The sequence below is a fragment of the Tiliqua scincoides genome, chromosome 12 (genome assembly GCF_035046505.1).
Source record: "Tiliqua scincoides isolate rTilSci1 chromosome 12, rTilSci1.hap2, whole genome shotgun sequence".
NCBI classification, from domain to species: domain Eukaryota; kingdom Metazoa; phylum Chordata; class Lepidosauria; order Squamata; family Scincidae; genus Tiliqua; species Tiliqua scincoides.
The window spans coordinates 5,722,921-5,748,912 of record NC_089832.1 but is presented as its reverse complement, the minus strand read 5'-3'; the positions used below and the strand labels follow the sequence as shown (position 1 = coordinate 5,748,912).

The 25,992-nt window shown below is 44.8% G+C and overlaps 2 protein-coding genes and 2 pseudogenes across 2 annotated transcripts in view; 2 read left to right on the top strand and 2 right to left on the bottom strand.

The window, feature by feature from the left end:
- RNF128 (ring finger protein 128) overlaps window positions 1-17,593 on the top strand; it is a 29,862-nt gene extending 12,269 nt beyond the window's left edge. Inside the window, exons 2-7 of the mRNA XM_066640047.1 lie at window positions 5,349-5,596; window positions 11,495-11,566; window positions 12,155-12,237; window positions 14,027-14,123; window positions 14,778-14,946; window positions 16,166-17,593. Of these exons, the coding sequence (XP_066496144.1) occupies window positions 5,349-5,596; window positions 11,495-11,566; window positions 12,155-12,237; window positions 14,027-14,123; window positions 14,778-14,946; window positions 16,166-16,284 (788 nt within the window). The 3' untranslated portion in view covers window positions 16,285-17,593. The remainder of the gene's footprint in view (window positions 1-5,348; window positions 5,597-11,494; window positions 11,567-12,154; window positions 12,238-14,026; window positions 14,124-14,777; window positions 14,947-16,165) is intronic.
- Window positions 5,101-5,217, bottom strand: LOC136663399 (5S ribosomal RNA; annotated as a pseudogene).
- Window positions 17,594-22,694: 5,101 nt separating the features above from the next.
- On the bottom strand, window positions 22,695-22,814 carry LOC136663544 (5S ribosomal RNA; annotated as a pseudogene).
- A 1,195-nt stretch (window positions 22,815-24,009) lies between these two features.
- Window positions 24,010-25,992, top strand: part of TBC1D8B (TBC1 domain family member 8B) — a 51,401-nt gene continuing 49,418 nt past the window's right edge. The window contains exon 1 of the mRNA XM_066640131.1: window positions 24,010-24,193. Coding sequence (XP_066496228.1) covers window positions 24,067-24,193 — 127 coding nt within the window. The 5' untranslated portion in view covers window positions 24,010-24,066. The remainder of the gene's footprint in view (window positions 24,194-25,992) is intronic.

The window sequence follows — 25,992 nt, the reverse complement described above, 5'->3', positions numbered from 1 at the left end:
TCAATTGAGTGAAACTGTTCAGACTGGTTCTGGTGACAGCTATGTATTGTGGGTCCAGTGTATAAGGCCAAAAACCAAATATTAGCAGTTATGTTAAATTAAATTGATAGAATTGGGTCACGAAGCATTTGTGTAAAATACTGATTCTTTTTCACCTGGTATATATGATCAGTTGGCCATGTATCAAAAATCTCCATTCCTTGCGGAGAACCAAACTGAGTAAACATCTGCTTGTGAACCCTGGGCTGGTCCTACATGAAGACCAAGGACCACAAATAGAAACTGAACCTCTGGGCTTGTTGTCTTGCAGTCACCTTACAGCAGCTTATTGTTTGGAGAGAGTAACTTAATTCCAGAAATTGAGAACCTTACCATGAAGTCTTTGCTGATGTGTTATACATGGAGTGCAAGAAATGAACAGTAGTAGGACTTGAATATCATCTGAGTGAAATGCTTCTAGTTCAATCTTTGGGGAATACTGAAGGTGAAAAACAAAAGTTTAATCTTTTGTAAGAAATTGAACAGAGATGGCAGTGCAGACAGTTCTGCTTACTGAAGAGGCTTGATTTGGGAGAGAAAAGTTTGCAGCTAGAAGTATAGTTCCCCTAAGGGGAAACCTGTCTGACAGAGATGAACCTGTCTTCTCACAAAGGGGGTAGTGATTGACTACTCCTTTGTGAAACTGGTAGTAAAGCTGGAGAAACCTAATGGAGGACAATAGCACCTTGTCTGAAGGTTGGGTCAGCTTTCTGATTGTCAGCTGTGCTAGTGGGCAAGCACTGCAGTGTTAAAGGGTTAGAACAGGGGTGCCCAAACCCTGGCCCTGGGGCCACATGCGGCCCTCAAGGCCTCTCAATGTGGCCCTCAGGGAGCCCCCAGTCTCCAATGAGCCTCTGGCCCTCCAGAGATTTGTTGGAGCCTGCACTGGCCTGACGCAACTGCTCTCAGCATGAGGGCAACTGTTTGACCTCTCGTGTGATCTGTGGGAGGAGGGCTTCCTTCACTGCTTGCTGTTTCACCTCTGTGATGCAGTAGTGGCAGCAAAGGAAAGGCCAGCCTTGCTTTGTGCAAGACCTTTTATAGGCCTTGAGCTATTGCAAGACCATTCATTCATTCACATAAATTCATCTATAATATATTCATTTATGTAAACTTATGTAAATTTATTCAAATTTGAAATGTAAATTAATTCTTTTTTTTCCCCGGCCCCTGACACAGTGTCAGAGAGATGTGGCCCTCCTGCCAAAAACTTTGGACACCCCTGGGTTAGAACCAAAGTTTTTGCAGTGGACACTTATGCTTTTTGAGAGAGATGGTGGAGAAGAGCCGTTCCATGAATATAAATCAAACATGCGTTCATGCTGGAGGGTCAGTATTCCCTGGTTCATGATATGAACAAGTGTGGTTGCTAGTATGGATTCTAGTATAGTAATTGGCAGTTTTGAAGGTTTGGAAGCCACCCAGCTTTAACCTGGGTGCATTTAGGTGATTCACTGCCTGTCCTTGGGGCCATCTCTGCAGGCATTGAGCCGTCACCTTGATTTGATCCTAGGAATGTTTGGTAATTGCCCAGAGTCAGCTGAGTCCTTTCTGCATGCTTGTGAGGAAATGCTTTTATATAGCACAGGCTATTTGGCCTACATTGTCTAGATAAGTTGACTGGCTCTGTTGGGAAGTTGAAGTTTGTTCTGTGCATGGCACTAGCTAGAGCAGTGATTTTAAACTTTTTTCATCTCATGGCACGTTGGCAAGGTAATAAAATGGTCAAGGTACACCATCAGTTTTTTGACCATTGACACGACACACCAGCTACGAGTAGGGAGCTCACATCCCCCAGTGGCCCTACTAATAAATGACCCTCTCCCAAATTCCCATGGCGCACCAGTGGTGGCCAACCACCCCAGAAGGACACCACAGTAGATTTGTTGTGCTGTTAACATTTGTTATGTAACTTCCCATCTAAAGTCTTCCAGTCTGGAAATTCTCAACTTCCTCCTATAGTTCAACTTAACTCATTTACCAGTCTGTGAAAGAATAAAATAAAGGATGTAAACTTGATCTCAGCAGTCACATTGTGACCCTGAAAGGGCAAAGAATAAGGTTCCGTTACTGAACATAAGAACAGCCCGCTTGATCAGGCCATAGGCCCATCTAGTCCAGCTTCCTGTATCTCACAGTAGCTCACCAATGCCACAAGGAGCACACCAGATAACAAGAGACCTGCATCCTGGTGCCCTCCCTTTTATCTGGAAAGACATCCACTGAAATGTGGAAGTTGAGTCTGGAACTGAAAGAAACTTAGCACTGAGACAGCAAGACTGAAGGATTGAGTTTTGAATGGTGGTCCACAGCTGTAGTCTCCAGGTTGCTAGCAGCAGCCAACCTTTTAAGACATGTAATACTGTGATCTGTTAGGCTGGAGCAGGGTTTCTCAAACTTTGAGGGAGCTTTACTCCCTCAGTAAGTTCTTGTGTGGGAGGGGCTGGGGCAGCAACTCGATCCCCAGGGTTGCGTCATGAGGGGGGGTGCTTGTGCCTTACTTTGCATGATGCTGGGCTGCAGCGGGTTGCAGGAGGTGCAGTCAGCCCTTCACAGTGCTCCCCGATGCTTGGAACCTGCAAAAGAAGTGGGCGCAAAGCACCTCCTGCAAAACGGAAGTGCTTTGTGCCCTCTTCTTTTGCAGGTTCCAAGCGTCAGGGAGCGCTGTGCAGGGCTGCCTGCACCTCCTGCAGCCTGGGCTCAGCATCATACAAAGTAAGGCACAAGCACTCCCCCTCGCCCCCCTTCGCGACGCAATTGCATTGCTGCCTCCCTCCCCTTCCCTTAAAGCAGGGGCGTCCAAACTTTTTGGCAGGAGGGCCACATCATCTCTCTGACACTGTTTTGGGGGCCAGGGGAAAAAAGAATTAATTTACATTTCAAATTTAAATACATTTACATAAATGAATATATTAGAGATGGAACTTATATGAATGAATGAAGGTCTTGCAATAGCTCAAGGCCTATAAAAGGCCTTGCACAAAGCAAGGCCAGCCTTTCTTTTGCTGCCACTGCTGCATCACAGATGTGAAACAGCAAGCAGCGAAGGAAGCCCTCATCCCACAGCTCACGTGAGAGGTTGAACAGTTGGTCATCACGCTGAGAGCAGTTGCATCAGGCCAGCACAGGCTCCAGCAAGTCTCCGGAGGGCCAGAGGCTCATTGGAGACTGGGGGCTCCCTAAGGGCCGAATTGGGAGTCCTTGAGGGCCGCAAGTGGCCCCAGGGCCGGGGTTTGGGCACCCCTGCCTTAAAGGGACGGGGGAAGTGTTACACGAACTGGCGGGTTGTGACTCACCAGTTTGAGAACCACTGGGCTGGAGAGAGACTGCTTTTTCAGAGAACTGGGATAAGTGAAGATGGTGTTGCTTGAGTGAGAGAGAGACGTGCTAGTCATTTGTGGCAAGTGGGTGTTGCATGTATTTGTGTGTGTTTTCTGTTCTGCATACTGCTGACAGTAAGGAGGTGATAGTTTAAACATTGATTATAAGAACTTCCATTTTATTATGACAGTATGGACTAGTTTCTTGTAGTGCTGGCCTTGCCATTCTCTGCTCATTGGGTTCAGGGAAGCATTACCTTGGCTCCTTTTGTGGAGCTCCTATTTAAATGCTGAATGAGATGCTTAGTCTCTCTAATAAAAAGCTAAACCGGCCAAAGTTTTGGGTTTTCTAAATCACAGGCGATTAACTTGGTAGATAAGATTGAATACCAAAGGCTGTTGAGATAAGTTTTTGGTGATTTACTGTGTTCAGTACCATTCGCATAGGTGCCCCTTATGTAGGGTGAGAAGTCAGGTCCCTACATGAATGTTCATGATAGGCAGATGTTATAAGAGGAAGTACAGTGGGGTTTGAATCTGGACTTACCCTAATCTGCTGCTGGGGGGTGGGTGGGGAATGCAGAAGTAATTGTCTCATTAGTTAATTTTTTTGTGATGAGTTTACCAGAGATGATGGGATGAGTAAACAGGTGTTCCAGTTTTGTGTTTCTCCGTTTCTGCCTAATGCAGACAGTAAGGATTATCATTAATCATTTCCCCTTGTTAGCATTGGCTTCTGTTAAGCTGTCTTTCTCTCCAGTTTCCACAATAGTGACCCATTCTGGTTTTGTGACCCGTTTAATAGTGACCCATTTAACTTGGTTTTGGCAGCCAGTGGTGCATTATGGTCATTCCTGCCCTACTGCAATTACTCAGCAATATGAAGTTTTTGTAATGTCATCTGGTTCTTGGGTTGTGTCTCTTGGAATCTGGCATCACTTGTGTAGCGCTAAGTGACCTTTTCTGTTTGAATGGAATTTCCAAATCAAGCAGTGTTTAGTACTGAACAGGAGATGCTCTAATAATAACATTCCAAGGGAATTCAGTAGCCACTTCAGCCTTGGTTTTATGCCCTCTGATTATGGGAGGCTATAATTTAAAATGCAGTGCTCAGTCTTCTAAACCTTTCAAATCAAACCATTGATCCATCTGGCACTCTTTGTCAGCTTTGATTAGTTGTAGCTCTCGGACATCTGCAGCAGAGGCCACTGATTGGTTTGAGTTGGTCTTTAGAACCAGGTCACAATCTAGTTTACTTAGCTGTAAAGTAACCTGCCTTGTAGAGCAAAGGCAGAAATGATTTGCTTAGAAAAATTAGAATTTCATTTTGACAGTTTTCTTGGCCCGTATATGGTATAAATGTGTGTTTTAGCAGAGCAGTTAACAAGACACATCTGCTATAGTTGCTATAGTCCTTATTATTATAATTTGGGATTTTTCATTTATATATCATAGTTCAATTGTAATTATTTAACAGAATTGTGTTCTGCCTTTGAACTATTTGGGTCCTGACAGCTTACAGACATGCTTGAACAAAGGTGGTGTGTATGTTTTCAGACTCAGTGGTGATAGTTTTCCACTGTGGAGCAAATAGGGCCATGCTAAAGGGCCAACAGCACCCATCAGTATACCATTATTGTTGCCTTGGTGGCATCAGCAGGGCAAAGAGCAAATCCTTCCCATCAGCATCTCTCTTCTCCCCATTGGTTGGCAACCTTCAGTCTCGGAAGACTATGGGATAAGCCTACAGCACCTGGTATTCCCAGGCGGTCTCCCATCCAGGTACTAACCAGGCCTGACCCTGCTTAGCTTCCGAGATCAGACGAGATCGGGCATGTGCAGGGTAACAGCTGAGGAGCAGAATAACCATTGCTTTCTTATACTTTAGAAATGGGTAAAGGTGAATAGTGTGTACAACACTAAATTGACTCTCGCAAATTATCATCTCCTTTGGTATGGAACTCTTACACTCTGATTCTTATTTTACAGGTACTGGAGATACAGTTGCCATAATGATCAGCTACTTTAAAGGCCAAGAAATCCTTCGCAGGATTAGAGATGGCTTCCAAGTGACCATGATTATCGAAGTGGGGAAGAAACATGGAACGTGGATGAATAACTATTCAATCTTCTTTGTTTCTGTGTCCTTTTTCATTGTCACGGCAGCAACTGTAGGTTACTTCATATTTTATTCTGCTCGAAGGCTAAGAATAGCAAGGGCTCAGAACAGGAGACAGGTGAGATTTTTTTAACGCATGTTTGTTTACTGTCTGTACTAAGAAACCTAAATGGATATTAGCGACCTGCTTCTTTGTTTGCTGATAGGCAAATTGACTGTATGCATATGTTGCAAAATAACCCACTCCTGAAACCTTTTCTTATGGGTAAAACACAGCTGGTAGATACCCTCGCCTTAGTTTTGCACTCTGGCTGGCCTGGCCATCACCTGGAAGGTGGGGTGAATGGGAAGAGTGGTGAAAACTAGTGGTTAGAGCAGCATTTTCACAGCACACTCATCTTTATGGTCTTCACCTCCTGTGATTTCACTTCCAGCTTCCAGTAGAGTCTCCCAGGTTCTGCAGCTCTGATTTTAGGGCAGTTGTAGTAATGAATTGTCTGTCCCTCTTAGAGGAAACAGAACCCAGAAGAGTTTTTTCAGTGATTTTTCAAGTGGTGTGCCAAACTCCTGCACGTTGAAAATCACTGGGTTAGAGTATTGGACATGTGTTCAGGTTGCTCTTTGGGTGACTAGTTTCTATTTCAGACTAGTTTCCTGCAGGGAAAGAATAGGATAAAAAGCAACAATATTTCTCGTAGTCGAAATAAATGTCTGCCAACGGCAGTGGCTGGCGGCCTTTGAGCTGAGGGCCTTGATTTGGTACAGGCCTTAATGCTATTCATCTAGCCCTTGTCTCTGGCTGTTTAGAACAGTGAATATCTGTAGCGTATCTACCATGTGCCTGGCAGCTGATGTATTGCATAACATCTGAGACAACAGCATTCACAGTGTGTAAGCATCATAAAACTGAGTTGACTATTCTGTAGCTTGCAAAATGCAAGGTTTCCTTCTGAACGTCCTTGACTCCTGCAGCCTGAAAACTAGTTAACTCAGTTATATGATGTTTACATTCTGTGAATGCTGTTGTCTTGGATTTTGAAAATGCAGGCAGGGAGTTGTTAATTAGTAAAGTCTCTCTGGAGCTATTTTTCACCCATGCTTAGCTCAGTAAGCTGTTTGGATGCAATACACAAGCTGCCTCTGGGTTTCTCACTCTGTATTGTTTCTGATAAATTAAGGGCCCAATCCTATCCAACTTTCCAGTGCCAATGCAGCCCTAAGCTAAGGGAACAAGATTCCCTTACCTTGAGGAGGCCTCCCTGACTGCAGGATGCAGCATATGCCCGGAAGGCTGCATCATTGCTTGAATGTTGGGTAGGCTTGGACCCTAAATAACTTCAGTACTTGACCAGACTCTCCTTATATGGAAAAGAGAATCCTTTTAGTTTGTCTGATTGGCTGTGCCCCTCACAGATGAAATCTAACAATGAGGAACACTTGGCCTTTAAGCAGCCCTGTTAGTCTGTGGCAACTAAGAATTGCTTCCAGGCAGTTAGGCTGGGACCTTCTGAAAAAATTATAATCTCTGGCCTTCAGTGTGCCTCAGATGCAGATATGCTAGTAACACTGCTTTGCAAGACAAAGAACTACTTGAAGTTATTCTGGCTATAAGGTGTCTTATTTAATACCCTAAAGGACATAGGAAAGAAAGACACAAGGAATATTGATGAGAATTAGAAGAGATTTGTATAGTTGTTGGGAGTCAGCCTGATTGAAAAAGTGATGCAGCTGATGCAAAGTGACAGAACTGGCTTCTGGAGTCTTTGGTCTTTAGGCCTTATGAAGAAGTATAGCCAAGGGAGGGCATCAGGAGGCAGGTCTCTTGTTGTCTTGTGTGTTCTCCTCTATGAGATACAGGAAGCTGGACTAGATGGATCTATGACCTGATTCAACAAGGCTGTTCTTACGTTCAAGTTTGATCCCATTTGGCCATGGTTTGATACATCTCTGTGGCTCCGTTTTTGAGAAATCTAAATATCTATATTAGATTATATTGAAAATTTTGCATTACTCAGTCTGTCTTGTCAGCCTAACATAAAGAAAAGCCTTTTCTACTTATTTTGCATTTTTTTTAAATTTCCTGCCTTGTCAGCATTGCTTTTTCCATTGTAGTAATTAAGTTCCTCTGTCATTCACGCAAAGAGGAGTTCTAGCATTGTAAGTAGAAACCACAAGGGGACTAGGATACTTGCTGGCCTAACTTAATTAAAGCTGCTTGCTGGACTTCCAGATTTTGGAGTAGTGGGGGAAGGCATACCTTGTTATAAATGTTTGAACAGATCAGTTATTTTCTAGCTGCAAAAAAAATTTTTTACAACAGCTTTTTTTCTCCCCTCTAAGGTCAATTACAATCTAATTCAGCCAAGCTCGTTTTCAGCTGTGTAGATTCTGAGCACCTAGGTGTCCTTCAGTGGGCTACGAATGGATGCCTAGATTTCACTGGTGTATTTTTGCCAGGGATTGCTTCTGCAGTCTTCTAAGCAAGAGAGTAGGAGCAGCTGTTCTTGTGCACGCACTTAACAGATGATTAGAGTTTCCTAGCTGAAAATTTTTTTTCATTTTAAATGAGGTTGACTCATGTTTTTTTGAGAGATCAGTACATCCCCTGCTACAGGCATTGAACCAGTTCAGGTCCCTCCCAGTTCATAATTACAGCCTTTCCCTTGCTTTTTCCCATCTAAGCCAAATTATATTTATGATGTAAAATGATCTTGTTTGTGCAAAATGTATTCATAGTTGCTCATCAATATTTATAGCCTCTTAAAAGGATGTTATTCTTCAGGCCTCTGTGGCTAATTAATCCCAAGTAAATGAGTCTGTTTCCATGATTCCACCTGCCACTAGAGGACTGTTCCTGAATCATGGAGGAACCTCTTGTATAGCCAAACATGACACTAGCCATCATTTTAACCAGCAAGAACGTGGATGGCTTTTTGGTTTTGTCCTTGTTATTGGCTTTCAGTTCTAGGATGGAAAACAAAATGCTCGTGTGCTGGGCATCTTTCATGCTTCTTTTTGCAGCTTGCAAAAAGTTGCAAAACTGGTGAGACTGCAGCAGCAAGAAATGCTTGCATAATTCTTGTGGTTCAGTATTGGGGATTTTCCTGCGTGAACATCACATGATATCTTTTTTTCTCTCCTCTCTGACCCTGATAAAGATGTACCATTTTGCTAGCATTCTAATAAGACAATCTTGCAATTGTGGCAACTCCTGGCTGGTGTTGCACTATCCCTCAGGCTGTTTCAGGGAGATGACTTCTTTTCAAGAGTTGATAAGAGTGGAGCAATTGTGACCTGCGTTGTATATATTCTTGCCCTCTGCTATCTCTGGTCGTGACAGGTTTTGCAGGGTTCTTGTATTATTCTATAAGCCCTACAAGACTTGTTTTTAACCAAAGATGATGGTGGGGCAAGAAAATGGAGTGTGAACAGCAGTGGCTTGACCTCTCTGCTTTCAGTACTCAAACACTCCTAGTACCAATTCGTTTTACTGACTATGCTGTACATAGAACATAACATAAGAACAGCCCCACTGGATCAGGCCATAGGCCCATCTAGTCCAGCTTCCTGTATCTCACAGCGGCCCACCAAATGCCCCAAGGAGCACACCAGATAACAAGAGACCTCATCCTGGTGCCCTCCCTTGCATCTGGCATTCTGACATAACCCATTTCTAAAATCAGGAACCATGCCTTAAATTCCATTCACTGGCTTCCTGCCTGCTCTTTGATTTTGTACAAGTTCCGTGACTTCAAAGCACTTCACAGCCTCACTCCTCTCTCCCTCTTGGCCCTCACATACCAGTGAGTCTTCCTCATGACCGTGGCTCTTTCAGAACCCCTACTCTGAAGGTTTCTCACTCCCGCAGATGATTGTCTGACCTCCCTTGCTCCCCCCAATGTTGAAACTCACTCCACAAACATCTTGTGGGATCCTTCCTTGCTCGCTTCCTTCAAATTCCTTCATAAAACTCATTGTTTCTGCAACACATTTTACATTGTGCCTTAATTCCTGTTCCCTGATGTAATGGAGTTTAAGTGTATGTAACTGAAATATGCTGGTTCTGTTTACATCGTCTCCCATATCTTCTCTGTATATCTTCGTTGTGTCAGTATCTAGACTGTAAACTCCTCAGGGCAGGGACCCATCTCTTCACTCTCTAAAACCTTATGCACACAGATGGCACTGTATAAATATCTCTATAGCTGTAATAGCTATAATATTACTCCCTTTTAGGGCCATTTGAAAGATTTTTATTGTCATGATTACAGCTGAAGGATAGTTGTGCATTTTTTTTCCATTGAAGTGAATGGAACAGGTGGTGAACTGATGCTGCCTCTTATTTAGCCTTATATTTACAAAACTGAACTGTAAACTTTCACAAATATGGTACTGGCTGGAAAAAAAAATCTTGTGGTTCATGGAAGAATCCTCTGGACAATGATATTAGTGGTGTTTCAGTTAACTTATACTAGCGTACTTGGTCTTCAGTTTGTAGGTTGGGTTCTGGTTGTGGTACAGCAAATTTGAATGTGATGGGTGTGCCTTCCAGTCAAAGGATGGCTAGTCTGCGTGTTCATAGTACACATTCCTGGCAGTTAATCAGAAATGCTGCTTTAGGCTGATTGGAGTTGCCAGTTCTTGGTTCACTGGGTCAGCAATGGAAGTTAATTAGCTCATCTTCTCTTTGCCTGTCTGGGCTGGCCAAGAAGGAAGACAGCATACATCCAACATCCCCCTTGACAGTGACGGTTGCCTTGTAATGTTTTTCCTGTGTGGCCTGTAGCTTTCTAGATTAGGAAAAAAGCACACATGCCTTCCCATCTCACTGGAAATGGGCTCAGACAGGTTCTGGGTAGTGGGTGACTTGGTTTAATTGGTGATACAGGTTTGGTTCATAACACACAGTGGAAATAAGCAAGACTTACCCTGGTGACTGGCAAGGAAGGTTTTCTCCTTGGGATGACTTGCATCCATGTGTTGCCTGCATTGGATCAATGCAAGAACATGCTGGAGAGTCTGAAGCAAGTAGATATGGCTTAGTCATTGGAGAATTTTCTGTATCTTAATGAGGTCTCTTCTGAAAACATTTCTACCTTTGGGAGCTTTCACTGCAATAGCCTTTAGTTTATAGTGGTTAACGGGTATCAAAACTGCAGAGTCATTTAGCATCTCTTTTCAATTTCACTTCTTTGCATGTAGATCTTGGCTCACATTTATTTTCTGGTTAATGCTGCTAGCAGCTGCCCTTCTTTGTCTTAAACAAAAACCCACTCCATGCAAGAAATGGTATGCTGCAGTGTTTCTCAAACTGTGGGTCGGGACCCACTAGGTGGGTCGTGAGCCAATTTCAGATGGGTCCCCATTCGCAGGATGTGGTGATGGCATCTGGCCTGGATGCCTTTAAAAAGGGATTGGACAGGTTTCTGGAGGAAAAATCCATTATGGGTTACAAGCCATGATGTGTATGTGCAACCTCCTGATTTTAGAAATGGGCTATGTCAGAATGCCAGATGCAAGGGAGGGAACCAGGATGAGGTCTCTTGTTATCTGGTGTGCTCCCTGGGGCATTTGGTGGGTCGCTGTGAGATACAGGAAGCTGGACTAGATGGGCCTATGGCCTGATCCCGTGGGGCTGTGCTTATGTTCTTATTTCAATATTTTATTTTTAATATATTAGACTTGATGCTCCCATGGTATGTGACTGCATTTGGGAAATGTTACAGACATGTACTTTTAACACGCTACTATGTATATTCTTTTAACAATGATAGTCAATGGATCTTTCTCCTGGGTAAGTCTGGGTAGGATTGCAACCTAGGATTGTTAAAAATTGTCCTGCTTGATGATGTCACTTCTGGTCATGACGTCACTTCTGGTGGGTTCTGACAGATTCTCATTCTAAAAAGTGGGTTCCCGGTGCTAAAAGTGTGAGAACCACTGGCATACTGGGTAGCATTGGTTGCTTTGTATGGCAGAACAAAATCCACACTGACCTAGTGCTTGTCTGTTACAGAGAAAACTGAAAGCAGATGCCAAGAAAGCTATTCAGCGGCTTCAGCTGCGCACACTGAAACCTGGAGACAAGGTACAGTGAGCAGGAACGTCTCTCTATCTTAAGACATATTTGCTTAATCCCATAACATTCATTTTGCTGCATTAGGAAATAAACCTCGCAGGTGAACGCCTCTGTTCACAGTGTAGCAGAATAACATGGCACAGGGCAATGTCAAGCTTGTAAGCTTCTCTTATCTGCAGCAAGGTGGTGACTTAAATCAGGGGTCCCCAGACTCTCAGTTACCAGGAACCACATCAGTCGGGGTCTTATTATGGGCTGGAATGTTTACAATATTAGTATGAATCCAAGAAGAACACAAAACCGAAACCGTAGCTTTTCCTAGTACTGCAGATTATGTTGGCAGAAGTTTCAGGCTTGCTATCCTATCCACTCAGCACTCAGTGTTAATCTTCTCCTGTCTCCAGGTGGCTATCCTAGTATGCTAGTCTCGTATCTACAGAACAATATCCTAGGATTGTGCAAAGCTAGCCCTCCACTTCTCCCTTTATTTACTATCAGCTGACTTTGCCTTTGCAGTTGCTGGATACTATTTAGTAGGTAATCTGACTTTATGGCAAACAAAATCTTTGACAAAGATAATCTTTTTTTTTTTTTAAGGAAACTGGTTCTGATGGAGAGAATTGCGCAGTGTGCATTGAAGTATACAAACCAAATGATGTTGTGCGAATTTTAACATGCAAGTAAGTGGTGATTTCAGTTATTCTCATGAAGAAAAGGTTCTGGCCACCTTTTCCCTCTCTCCTCTGTTTTTAGATGTTTGTGCTCTCAAGTTGTAAAGATGAAATACATGGCTCTGCAGAAATTTTAAGGCTTGTTTGGGTTAGACAAGATTGAACTTTTTCCATTTAAAATTTGTTTCATAGGCTTTCATAGGTATGCATCTCTCTGTTTGCACGTTGTCCATGCAGAAGACTCATTTGGGCTACTTTATTTCTGCAGCAAGTGAATTCTTGGCAGTAGTCTAGGTTAGAACTACAAAATTGCCGTAATGGCTAATTAGCTGAGTAATTTCCAAACTGTAGTGGGCCTTGAGAGAACTTACAGCATACTCCAATTTACAAAGCTTAAAAGGACGGGCGGGGGGGGGGGAAGCTTCTGAGAGTCCCACATCCAAATCATCTACTTTCTGCTGCCTAGCAGCATGATTTACTATTATAGACTTGCTTCTATAGAAAGCGACTTGCAGTGCAATCCTGAATGCTAGCTCCACCAACACAGCAGCCACTAACATCATAAAGCACGTTTGCAACGACTTGTGAGCCAGTAGTGCCTGCAGGAAGGCCTGTGTGAGCCCACTGGCCCTGAATCTAAGCCCCTGGCTGCTGGCAGAGATGAGTAAAGTGCGTTGCACCATAAAAACCTGGAGTAAATTATAGCAAAGCTGAAGTACAGAACAGCAGAAACACATAGGAGAACTGACTTTACAAAAGTAGAATGAAATAAGACCAGTTCTACCTGCTTCTGGAATACCATAAGAGATGGAACCACAGACAACACGTGGGAAAGAATTTCACAGCTCTAGGGTGGTGACAGAAAAAGGATGAGGTTAGGAACAGAGTAAGGAAGTGGAAAGTGGTCCTAGACAATTTCACAATGGTGTTTTGGCCTATTTAATCTTTGCTGGATCTAGGTCTGGAGTAAGGAATGCTTGGAAGCAGGAAGAGTCATTTGGCCGTTCCCAAGTGATGAGCTCACACCCATATACTCACCATATATGTGTATGCAGTTACTTAATGATTTACTCCCCTATGCAAATATTAGCCTATGCACGTTTACTTTCCCCAACATTGTCCCTTCCCCCACCTATACCCAAAGTTTCACAGTTTTGTCCTGCATCTCGTTCAGCAACTCCTGACTGCATTCTTCCCCACCCCACTCAAATTCCACTAAGCATGTGTGTGTTCTCCTTTGTTATAAGACACTTTTGCATCACTCAAAAGGGTGTGGGAGAAGGAGAGACAGGCAGGCAGACTTCAAAGCTTAGGCTACTTATTTGAGATCCTGTTTGCTTACCTACTTATCTGAGAGCCAAGCAATGTTTACTTTTATTTGTACAGGTATGCCCCAGTATCCACGGTGGTTCTGTTCAATAACTCCCCCGGTTATCCGAAACGGGGATACTGGTCAACCCCCCCCCCCCCGAGGCGAAGGGAGCTCTGCTCCCCCTTAGGGCTTCCCCAGGCCTCCTAATGCCTTATAAGTCATTAAAAAGTCACTTCTGGTTTTACGAAAAAAACAGAAGTGATTTTTTCTTTGAGAGGCTCAGCCTGAGCCTGGATGTCTGCATCCTCTGTTGAGCTCAGAGGACCCTCTGGAGGAGGCACACACGGGGGTGGGGGGCATACATCAACTGGATCTGCAGATAAGTGAATCTGATACGGGATCCGCAAATATGGAGGCACCTCTGTAGTAAGTGAAGAGTTTTGTGGTAGCCTGTTAACTCATATTTCAAATGACATTTCTTTCCAGTCACCTCTTCCACAAGAACTGTATTGACCCCTGGCTGCTGGAACATAGGACGTGTCCCATGTGTAAATGTGACATACTGAAGGCTTTGGGAATTGAGGTAAATCTGTCATCTCTGAGATATAACCTACTTAAGTTTTAAGAAAGCTCTCTGACACCTGTCAGTTCTAGGACTAAAATAGGAAACTGAGAGCCCAATCCTATGCATATGTACACAAAAGTAAGTCCCATTAGAGTCAATGGAGCTTACTCCCAGGAAAGTGTGGATAGGATTGGGCCGTAAGGCTGCAACCCTTTACGTGCTTACCTGGGAGCAGGTACCATAGAATTCAGTGGGACTTGCTTTTGAATAGATAACACCTCGAGTTGCACTGTAAGTTGACCTTGGAGTGGGGTAATGACTTTCTGGCCAAGGTGAAGCGAGCAATTCTGTTCCCAATTACTAGGCAAATATGTACCCCTTGCTGTGGTTCTGCCCCTTCTGTTTGCAAGTGAATGTCAAACATACAGTGAGTTTTGGCTTCTGGCCCACTTGCATAAAGTGTTTGCAGCAGTCCCGCACATTGCACTGTTTTGATGGGAGTTATTTCCAAGAAAGTGTGCATGAGATTGCAGCCTTCTTTTATAAACAGTGCCTAAGAAAGCCAGAAGAAATTGTGTGTGATGCAGATGGTGAAGAGGGTAGGTTGCTGTTTTGCAAATTTAGTGTGTTTTTCCCCAGTATGCTATGCTCACTTCAGATTTGTTGATGCAGGTGGATATAGAAGACAGAGCCGAGTCTTTCCCAGCCACTGTGACCAATGAAGCCTCAAACATCTCTTCCGTTAACGAAGAAGATAACCATAGTGAGACAGCATCATCTGGCTATGCTTCTGTCCAGGGAACAGATGAGCCTCCTCTTGAGGAGCCGGCCCCTTCAGAGAGTGAGTCTTCCACTTAGCTTGCAAATTCCACTTGTGCTCTTTGGCTGCTGTGAAGGGCTAGTTTGTTTTCTTGGCAATGGACTGTGGTCTCTTGAACTTGCAGGTGTGGGCATAAACAATTCAGGCTTTTGCTGCCACCTGCTGGGTGTTCCCATTAGTAAAAGTGTGTATGGTGTCTCAATTCTCCGCTCATTATGGAGTGCCCCTGCAATTATGCCCTTCTTGTGTGTTGAGCTTTCTGTCTTAGCAGAAGGCTGTGACACCTTTACATGTAGTGATCTGCTCTGTGCAAATGTTGGAACTGAAGAAGAGCAGCTATAAATGCTAAGTGTTCAAAAAGCTTCACAGAGCTTCTCCTTAATCCATTTTTGCCCAGCCCACAGGTGTACACATTTGATCCCTGTTGCATATATGCGGTGTTGGGCAGAAATGACTAAGGGCCCAATGCTAATCAACTTTCCAGCACTGACTTAGCTGCAGTGCAGACCCAAGGTAAGGTAACAAACATACCCTTGAGGAGGCCTCCTTGACTGCCTCCCCACTGCAGGATGCAGTGCACACCACACTGGCACAGCTATGTCAGTGCTGGAAAATTGATTAGGATTGCACCCTTAATCCCTCTTCACAGGGCTAATTTATCATACCTTGCAGCTGAGAAAGTGCAATACCTTAGAGACATGGGGTGAGATTTGAACTTGGGGCTAACAGCACATTTTCTCTCAGGAGGTAAATGGAACCAGAAGTGCTTGTAGGTCAACAGAGGAAACCTGACAGCCTGCCAAAGCAGAGCTCAAATAGAAGGTATCAGAAGAGAGCCAAAATGTGGCCAGCACAGCTTTCACCTTCCTGGTCAGACTGGCTTATTTAGGCTTTCTAAAGTCTGGAATTAGAGCAAGTGCAGATGGTAGTTGTCAAAGATACATCAGATGAGGTGGATCAATGTGCCACCTGATTGTAACATAAACATCTGGATGGCGCTAGAGAACCTCAAGTTGCCTGATAGTAATGATATGAGTTTTTGAGATGGCAAGCAGCAAGTTCTGCATGGCTTCCTACATATAGGATGCCTTATAAACCATCAGAAACATGTAATAAGACAAAATTATGTGCATTAGATCTGAGATGTGACCGGAATGAATTTGATGACCACAGAGCCCTTGATACTTTTGTATTCATCTTAAAATTTCTGTTCTTTTCCTCCTCCCTCTCATTTTAAAAGATGACAATCTTCGCCTCGTGAACAACCCATCCCAGCTTCCAGCTGTAGCTGTACTTCCACATCTTGACAATCCAGGTTTCGAAGCAGATGAAGTACAAGTGCGCGAAGCAAAATCCTAAACGGATCGTAACTTCACTGCAAGCCACTTGATTCTACCAGCATCAAACAACAAGATCTATAAGACTAATGTAGCAGAAATATTACCATGATATTCAGAGAAAATACACAATTTAAGATGGCAATTACATAGAGTGTCCTCCCCATTAACTTTATCTCCTTGTGGAATCTAGTTTTACTACTCTTCAGATGCAGATCTTTTGCCAGGACCAAAGAAGAGATCCTTGGCACTGAGCCGTCTGCGCATAACCCACCCTTTCCTGCAGTAGAATGTCATTTGTTCGATATACAACTGAAGTTTGTATGTCTTTATTTTTAAGTCTCCTGGTTTTAAATTGATTTTCTTAATTTAGTTTGCTTTTTTGAGGTTTGGTTTCCATAACCACTAGGGTGTATCTTCTTTCACTACTGGTCTGGGCTAGTATTTATATAGCCAATGTTGTGGCCTTATCTTCAGCGTAGCACCTGTTGCTGAACTGAATTGCTAGGACCAAACCACCACCTAAGCATACCCATAAAACCTGTTGGGGATTCTCTACACCTGCTTCACTTGACTGGAGAAAATTAAAAGCTTGTAGAACAAAATGCACGTTCCAAAAACAACCTGGGTTTAAGTAAAAGGCTAAAAGCCTTTAATTTTGCACATTCTGTGGAATAAAAATAGCTGCATAAATTTTCCACTTTGTCCAGGGAACTGGACTGCTTTGAAGTTTTTAAGTGGTGCAAATGCTGTCACATGACCCAGGCATCTGTTTGGTTTTAGATATTGCTGCTTTTGCTTCATCAGAGGCTGAAGATCTTTTTGTCAACTCAAAGGGAATTTTTTTTTTTGCTGCTACTCTGAAGAAACTGTTGAACTACGATTCTCAAAGAATGCTATTGATTCTCGGAGTTGGTAATGTTAGAAGGGGGCTTCAATGGCCATTAATGAATGAATTTGGTCTCTTTTTTTCTAATGTGTAAAATGGGGGGTTGGGGCATAAGATGGAAACACAGGGTGCCTTGCCATGAAGCCTGGAACTTCATCCACCAAAGTGAACTGCTATATCCGAATAATGCACTTTATTTTATTTTGCGTCTTCTGTGGTTCCGTTTCTAATAGCAAGTGCTAGCCTGAGTGTGGCGTGAAGATCAGCGACCATGTGTTTTTAACTTTTCCACTGGAATCTAAACAGGAGAAAAAAATGGTACATTCCCCCCTCCCTTGTTTTTGCATTGTATGTGATAAAGTTGTAAATATTTGATTTCTATGAAAGAAGAATTCAGTTAAATACAAAATGTAAATAAAGATATTCTAATGCCTCTTTAGGATGTTCACTTATTTTTGATAATAAAAAACAGTTGTGTATAAACTGGCTTGTGTTGACAGTCTAGCAATGTTGTCACCTGTGCAAGTGTTGTCTACTGGTGCCTTCAGGAATAAGGGAAGGATAATTGCTGTACCTGCAAATGACAAAACTGCCATGATTGTAGGCGCAATGCCTATATCTATTTTAAAGGAGCTTGATCAGAGTGGATGGAGATTTAGTGTGGGAATTCTTTAACCCTTTCAGCACTTGCAGTGTGCAACATTGGTGTGTCTAGCATTTGGCAGGCCTGTTGGGAAGACAGGTGGTTGCATGTCCAAAAACTTGTAAGAAAATCTGAACTCAGTGATTTTCAGTGATGTATTAGGTGTAGAGCAATGTTTCTCACACATTTAGTACTGGGACCCACTTTTTATAATGAGTCTGTCTGTCAAGGACCCACTGGAAAGGATGTCATGACCAGAAGTGATATTATCAAGCATGAAAATTTTTAACAATCATACCCACACTTACCCAGAAGTAAGTCCCATTGACTATCATTGTTAAAAGAATATACATAGTCTGCAACATTTTGCCGAATGCAGTCACATACCATGGTAGCATCAAGTCTTATAAAATATTGAAATGAATGGGGACCCACCTAAAACTGGCTCACCCAGTTTCAGAAACACTGGTGTACAGCATCAGTCACCTACAAGGGCTGATGATCAAATAAATAGCCTGATATTGTATTGGCAACCTTCAGTCTCGAAAGACTATGGTATCGCGCTCTGAAAGGTGGTTCTGGCACAGCGTCTAGTGTGGCTGAAAAGGCCAATCCGGGAGTGACAATCCCTTCCACACCCGGAGCAAGTGCAGTCTGTCCCTGGTCTGTCTCCCTGGCTATGGGCCTTCCTTCTTTGCCTCTTAGCCTCAGACTGTTGGCTAAGTGTCTCTTCAAACTGGGAAAGGCCAGGCTGCACAGCCTGCCTCCAAGCGGGCCGCTCAGAGGCCAGGGTTTCCCACTTGTTGAGGTCCATCCCTAAGGCCTTCAGATCCCTCTTGCAGATGTCCTTGTATCGCAGCTGTGGTCTACCTGTAGGGTGCTTTCCTTGCACGAGTTCTCCATAGAGGAGATCCTTTGGGATCCGGCCATCATCCATTCTCACGACATGACCAAGCCAACGCAGGCGTCTCTGTTTCAGCAGTGAATACATGCTAGGGATTCCAGCACGTTCCAGGACTGTGTTGTTTGGAACTTTGTCCTGCCAGGTGATGCCGAGGATGCGTCGGAGGCAGCGCATGTGGAAAGCGCTCAGTTTCCTCTCCTGTTGTGGGCGAAGAGTCCATGACTCGCTGCAGTACAGAAGTGTACTCAGGACGCAAGCTCTGTAGACCTGGATCTTGGTATGTTCCGTCAGCTTCTTGTTGGACCAGACTCTCTTTGTCTGATAGCCTGATAATGGTCATCTTAACCAATAGCATCATAGGGATGTGATCTACTTCAATGGTTGATGTATAAAAGGTGCAAGTACAGTAAGCAAAAAAAAAAAATTAACATTTTAGAAACTGCCACCTCTGAGTTGCCCCTCTATGGTGTCCAGGATCGATTGTGGGGATCACCTTCATGAAATTGCCTTTACGGTGTTAGGTTCAGGCAGACACATTCTTGATGGCTCTCCTTATCATGGGATTCTTTTTCCCATAGATACTCCACAAGTTCAAGTCTGAGCACCTTTGGAAGCGTGAAGGTATACCTCTTGGGTCTGGTTTTCCAGAGCTCCAGGATAAGTCTGCAGAAGCTTAGGGGACTTGTAATTTATCATGAAACTTGATGGACACTTGCAGCAACATCTGTGCTGGTGTGGATTTTTTGCTTGTGACTCACTATGCATCTTCTGGCTTGGTTGGGCTATCAATCTAATACAAAACCTGCATCGATGGTCAACTCTTCAGCCAAAGTTGCACTTTCTGTAAATCATGTTTTAAAAACCATGTGTCTGGGAACTGATCAACTTGATCTTTATAGCAATTACTGCTCCTGGTGTGATCCTTTAGATGCTCCAAACTGGTTGCAGGAAAAGCTATCCAGGTGCAGTGCTTTCCATTCTGCACTACATCCTCCTTGCCTGATCATCCCAGAGCAATAGTTCCCAACATTTTTTTGCTCACATACCCCATGGCAGCCCAATTCCATAAATTGTACCCCTCATATTAGCTCAAGGTATTCTAATACCAGACCCACAAGGCATTCTAATGCAGACCTGTCTTTTTCTGCCATTATTCAATCCTTTTGCAAGTACCCAGGGGTACACGTACCCCAGCTTGTGAACCACTGCCCTAGAACATTGCGCCAGACAGCCACTGCCCTGGGAAACTGGGACAGGTATCTGGGGCAACAGGCAGATGTGGCTACCCAGCATGAGGCACTGGGACAATTGAGCAATCGGTAGCTGCGGTGTAGAACAAAGTGCCACACCCAGGTGGCTTTTCCTGCACGCCAGATCTGGTCCACTGGTTTGGAAGTCCCCTGCTTTAGAAGACCAGGAAGCATCAGGCATAAAATAACGACTCTGTTTCTCAAATCATGGGTTGGGACCCACTAAGTGGGTCGCGAGCCAATTTCAGGTGGGACCCCATTCATTTCAATATTTTATTTTTAATATATTAGGACTTGATGCTACCGTGGTATATAAGTGCATTTGGGGAAAGTTACAGACCTGTACTTTTAATAGACTACATGCTTTTAAAAATGATAGTCAATAGGACTTATTCCTGGGTAAGTGTGGGTAGGATTGCAGCCTAGAATTGTTAAACATTTTCCTGCTTAATGACGTCACTTCCGGTGGGTCCCAACCTATTCTCATTCTAAAAAGTGGGTCCTGGTGCTAAAAGGTTGAGAACCACTGACCTAACTTATACGTCGGTGTGTCTGCACCTCCTTTCAGATACTCATATTTAACATAAAATCTTCAATTTGCTGAAGCAGTTATGTTCCTTGTGAGCAAAAATATAATCCAGGCTACACAATGCAATAGTGTAATCTAACCACATGCAGGCAATGAGTTTAGTTCTTGCAGTCTTTTTTTCCTATCCCAAAGCATTCTTGCACTGAGGTGTTGACCTGAGTTCAATCACCACAATTTCCTTGTGGCAGAATCCAATCTCAACTGCCCCCCTTTTTCTTCAATCTGATTTGTGCACAATTTAAATATTTGGGAGGGTGGCAGAAGCACAGCACAGTGCAATCTCATGGTTATGACAGGAAGGAAGCAAACCAACCAGTGAGAGACCTCCTTTGTTGTGGGTTCCTGCTTTTGGCAGGCAGTTTTGCTTGCAAAAGGAGGTGCATATGTGGCTGACTTGTCAGCTTGCCAGGAACAGTAAGACAATGGCTGCAGTTTGAGTGCAAACTGCAGCATAGACAAAAGACTGATGAATGAGACATCATATGGGCTTGGATAAGAGTTTCCTGGTGGATTGTGCCTGCACTATATATGTAGGTGCTACACCTGTTAAACAGGTATTTTTAATCCCCATATATCTAACAGGGGATTAAAAATACCTGTTTAACAGGTGTAATAAGCAAATATATATATCTATTTGCTTATTTTCAATTGTTTGTAGTATTGTGTGTTAAACAAGAAAACGCTTGTTGATAGAAAGGGGAAAATGGTGGAAGTTTTGTTCTACTTCCTTGATAGAACTGATTTAGATTTCTCTTATCCCCTTTGAGAATGATTTGGCTGAGGGATATCGATTAGCCCAAAGGTAAATTGTGAGTATTTAAGTGGTTAAGCAGAGATTTGAATGCCCGCCTCCCCAGTTTTGACTCCAGCTGTTAATCCTGCAATTTGATGTAGAGCAATGATGGTGAACCTTTTGGGCTTGGTATGTCATAAATTTGGAAAATTCCTAACAATCCTCCCCTGCACAAAAGAGAAACAATTATTTACATACTCATTTGTCTTTAAAAAAATAATACAATTGTGGGTGGTGCTATGTATATATAAAGAAATGTCAAGTAGTTACAAAAATGAAATATGAATAAAACGAACTCAGTTGTGAACACTGGTGTATCACCCAAAACATTGTGGTCTGTTACCTTTGACCCTTGTGTCATAAGTTCACCATCACTGTTCTAGAGGCTTAATTGTCTTATGTAGCTGATTTAAATTTGCTAAATTTACGTTCTAGCTCTAGAATAAATTCTAGATTTTAAATAAAAAGCCACAATTTGGTAATTCTGCATGTTTCAGACACCCCACCACAATTTTACGTAACCTTCCACATTTTCCAAATTTCCAGCAGGCTAGGATATTAACAAACAGTACATGAACACACAGTGTTGCAAAATCTGCAACTATGGTTTCAAATACACACAAAATACTACGAATATAGTGCTTGCTGTAGGGCTGAACACATTACAGTGGGGCTAACTTTCTACTGTCCTTGAAACAAACAGTAGGCTTTTTATACGGTCTTTTAAAAATTCAGAGGTAAGAACATGAGAAGACCCCCACTGGCTCAGGCCAAAGGCCCATCTAGTCCGGCTTCCTGTATCACACAGTGGCCCAGCAGATGCTTCCGGGAGCATACAAGACCACAAGAGACCTGCATCCTGGTGCTCTCCATTGCATCTGGCATTCAGTGACAGCCTACTTCCAAAATCAGGAGGTTGCACATCCCCATCAAGGTTTGCAACCTGTGCTAGACTTTTTCCTCCACTCCTCTTTTCAAGGCATCTGGACCAGACAGCACCCCCACATACTGTGGCAAGGAGTTCCACAGACTAATTACACACTGGGTGAAGAAATATCTTCTTTTGCCTGTTATAGGTAGAGTGCAGCTGTAGCTGGAGTTTTGATCTAGCCCTGCCAGCCACACCACAGCTCCGTGTGACCTGGCAGTGCAAACTCAAGGCAGGCAGCTCTCTTTGCTTCAATGAGGTTTACTGCCAGGGAGCTGTGCAGGAGGAGGAGGCAGGAGAGGAGGGCAACAATGGTTGGCAACCTTCAGTCTCGAAAGACTATGGTATAAGCCTACAGCACCCGGTATTCCCAGGCGGTCTCCCATCCAAGTACTAACCAGGCCTGACCCTGCTTAGCTTCCCAGATCATGGTATAAGCCTACAGCACCCGGTATTCCCAGGCGGTCTCCCATCCAAGTACTAACCAGGCCTGACCCTGCTTAGCTTCTGAGATCAGACGAGATCAGGCATGTGCAGGGTAACAGTTGCTGTGTTTCTTCTGCCAAGGGGATGCCTGGGCCTTTAAGAAACAATTTGGCAAAAGCACCATCTTCTGCAGTTGGCACCAGTAAAACCTCTGCAAGGGCAGGGGTGGATCCAGTGTTGGGGGGGGGGGCCCATGAGCCCTCCAGAGCCCAGGTCAACCAGGCGGGTAGACCTAAGCTCCTGAGTGAACTTTAGCCTCAATGGCCAAGGTTTGGTAGGCAGGTAGACCTGGGCTCCCAACCAGACTAGGAGCCCAGATCTCCAGCCAGGTAGACTTGATTTCCAGGTTGAACTGGCCTCCATAGCTGGTTTGCTGGGTGGGTAGGTCTGGGCTCCCTCTCAGACTTGGAGCCCAGGTCTACCTGCTGGGTAGACCTGGGCTCCCAATCTGCCTCTACCAAGTGGGTACACCTGGCCTCTGGCTGTGCTTGGACTGTTTCCCGTCCCAGTAGGTGCCCTTCCCCTCTGGCGTCAGTTTGGAGGGCTGAAGCCATAAGAAGAGCCCCACTGGATCAGGCCAAAGGCGCATGGAGCCCAGCTTCCTGTATCTCAGTAGCTCACCAAGTGCTTCAGGGAGCACACAAGACGCAGCCTGCGTCCCGGTGCCCTCCCCTGCACCTGGCATTCTGAGGTCACCCACCTCCAAAATCAGGAGGTTGCGCACGCCCAACCCACCATGACTTGCAAGCCGCGATGGACCCCTCCTCCAGAAATTCGTCTAAAAGGCACCCAGGTGCGATGCCATCACCCCTTCCTGTGGCAAGGAGTTCCGCAGACTCATTGGATATAGATCCAATAGCTGGGTAAATAAATCTTTTCTTTTGCCTGTCCCAACTCAATGGTGGCCCCCCCTGGATCCACCTCTGTGCCAAGGAGTGCCCAGCACAGCTGGCGCCCTGGTGCTTGGAGAGGCGCAGCAGGCCAGAGCAAGCGGGAGGCCAGCGCCGAGCAGCGCGCCCTGCGCCCCTTCCGAGCCGGCCCGGGAAGCCCCCCAGCCGCGCCCTCCCCGAGCAGAGCAGAGCAGAGCAGAGCAGCAGCGGCAGCCCGGGAGCGAGTGCGCAGTGCGCAGCAGGCCGGTGGCGCGCCGCGGAGGCGCAGGAACTACAAGTCCCGCTAGGCTGGGCTGGGAGGCGGCCCGCTGGCCGGCCCGCGCACGCCCCACCCCGCCTGGCGGAGCGCTGGCAGGCTGCTTGCGTACGTGGGAGCCCGGCGGAGCAGGGCCGGGCATGGCGCGCTGAGCCGCCGCCGCCGCCGCCGCGGAGATGTGGCTGAATCCCGAGGAGGTGCTGCTCAAGAGCGCGCTGAAGCTGTGGGTGCCGGAGCGCGCCAGCCGCTACTTCGTGCTGCAGAGGAGGCGCGGCTATGGCGAGGGAGGCGGCGGGCTGGCAGGTAAGGCGGCCCCCCCCCGCCCTCCCCCGAAGGCGCCTGCGGGGCGGGGGGAGCGCGGCTGGCCTGCTCTGGTGGCACCAAGTATCCCAGCCTCTGCTCTCCTCCTCCTCCTCCTCCTCCTCCTGGGTGGTTGTTTCCTACCCCCAGGCGTTCAGAGGTAGACTGCCTCTGAGCATGGAGGCTCCTTCTGATTACCAAGGCTAATGAGAACACAGAGCCCTGCTGGGTCTAATTAAGGGTTGGAACAAATATATGTTCCTTGGCCCAGCCTCTGCTCTCCTCCTGGGTGCTTTGTTTCCTACCCCCAGGCGTTCAGAGGTAGACTGCCTCTGAGCATGGAGGCTCCTTCTGATTACCAAGGCTGATGAGAACACAGAGCCCTGCTGGGTCTAATTAAGGGTTGGAACAAATATATGTTCCTTGGCCCAGCCTCTGCTCTCCTCCTGGGTGCTTTGTTTCCTACCCCCAGGCGTTCAGAGGTAGACTGCCTCTGAGCATGGAGGCTCTGACCAACTATCAAGGCTAATGGGAACCCAGCTGTGCCAAATTAAGGGTTAGAACACAAAATATATGCATATTTCTTTACCCAGTGTGTTATTAGTCTGTGGAACTCCTTGCCACAGGGTGAGGTGATGGTGTCTGGCCTAAATGCCTTTAAGCCATTTCTGCCTAGTTTTGCATATCCCCAACAAGGATCAAATGTGGACACCTGTAGGCTGGGCAGAACTGGATTAAAAGGGATTTGGATGGTTTTCTAGAAGAAAAGTCCAGGTTACAAGTCATTACGGGTATGTGCAACCACCTGTTCTTAGAAGCTGGCTTTCTCAGAAGGCCAGGTGCAAGGGAGTGGTACCAGGATGTGCCCTTTAACCTTTGTTAAAGATGTAACCTTTTAGCACCAGGACCCACTTTTTAGAATGGCAATATGTTGGGACCCACTGGAAGTCATGCCATTAACCTGGAAGTGATGTCATGGCCAGAAGTGACCTCCTCAAACAGGAAAATTTTTAACACCCCCATATGACAAAATAAAATTTAATTATTTAAGTAAACTAAAAGTTCACAATAAGTATAAGTTAAAGAATCTTCCTAACCCTCCCAAGCAGTGACTGATCTGTTTTTAAAAATTCCCCAAGCATCCCAAAGGCTGCAATCTTATCCACACTTACCCAAGAGTAAGCCCTGTTCTCTATCATTGTTAAAAGCCTAGATCAGGGGTGGGGTAGTTGAAAACTTTCAACTTTAGGGATCCTGGACTTTTAACAATTATGTAGGAGCAAGAATTTCAGCAGGTGTAACTTGTCATCTATGAGATGGCAAGCTGCACCTGCTAAAATTCCCTCTCCTATACAATTGTTAAAAGTCCAGGATGCCTAAAGTTGAAAGTTTCCCCACCCCTGACATAGATAGTAGCCTGTTAAAAGTGCTGATCTGCAATATTTCCCTAAATGCAGTTCACATACCATGGCTGCATCAACTCTTAATATATTAAACATTGAAATGAATGGGAACCCACCTGAAATTGGCTTGCTACTGACCTAGTGGATCCCACCCACAGTTTGAGAAACACTGATGTATCCAGTCCAGTGACTTGTTTCCAAAGAGGAGGGTAGCCAGATGTTTCTAGATACACTAATCCTCCCCTGTTTATCTCCTAGCCTCAGGTACTCCATTCCTGAACATGGTGGCTCTATTCCTTACAGTCCTAGCTAGTAAAGTGCTACAGGGGTATAAAATCTAGCTTCTCCCCTCCCATTGGAGGGAGACACAGCCATATGATTCCAGGAAGCTGTGTCTGC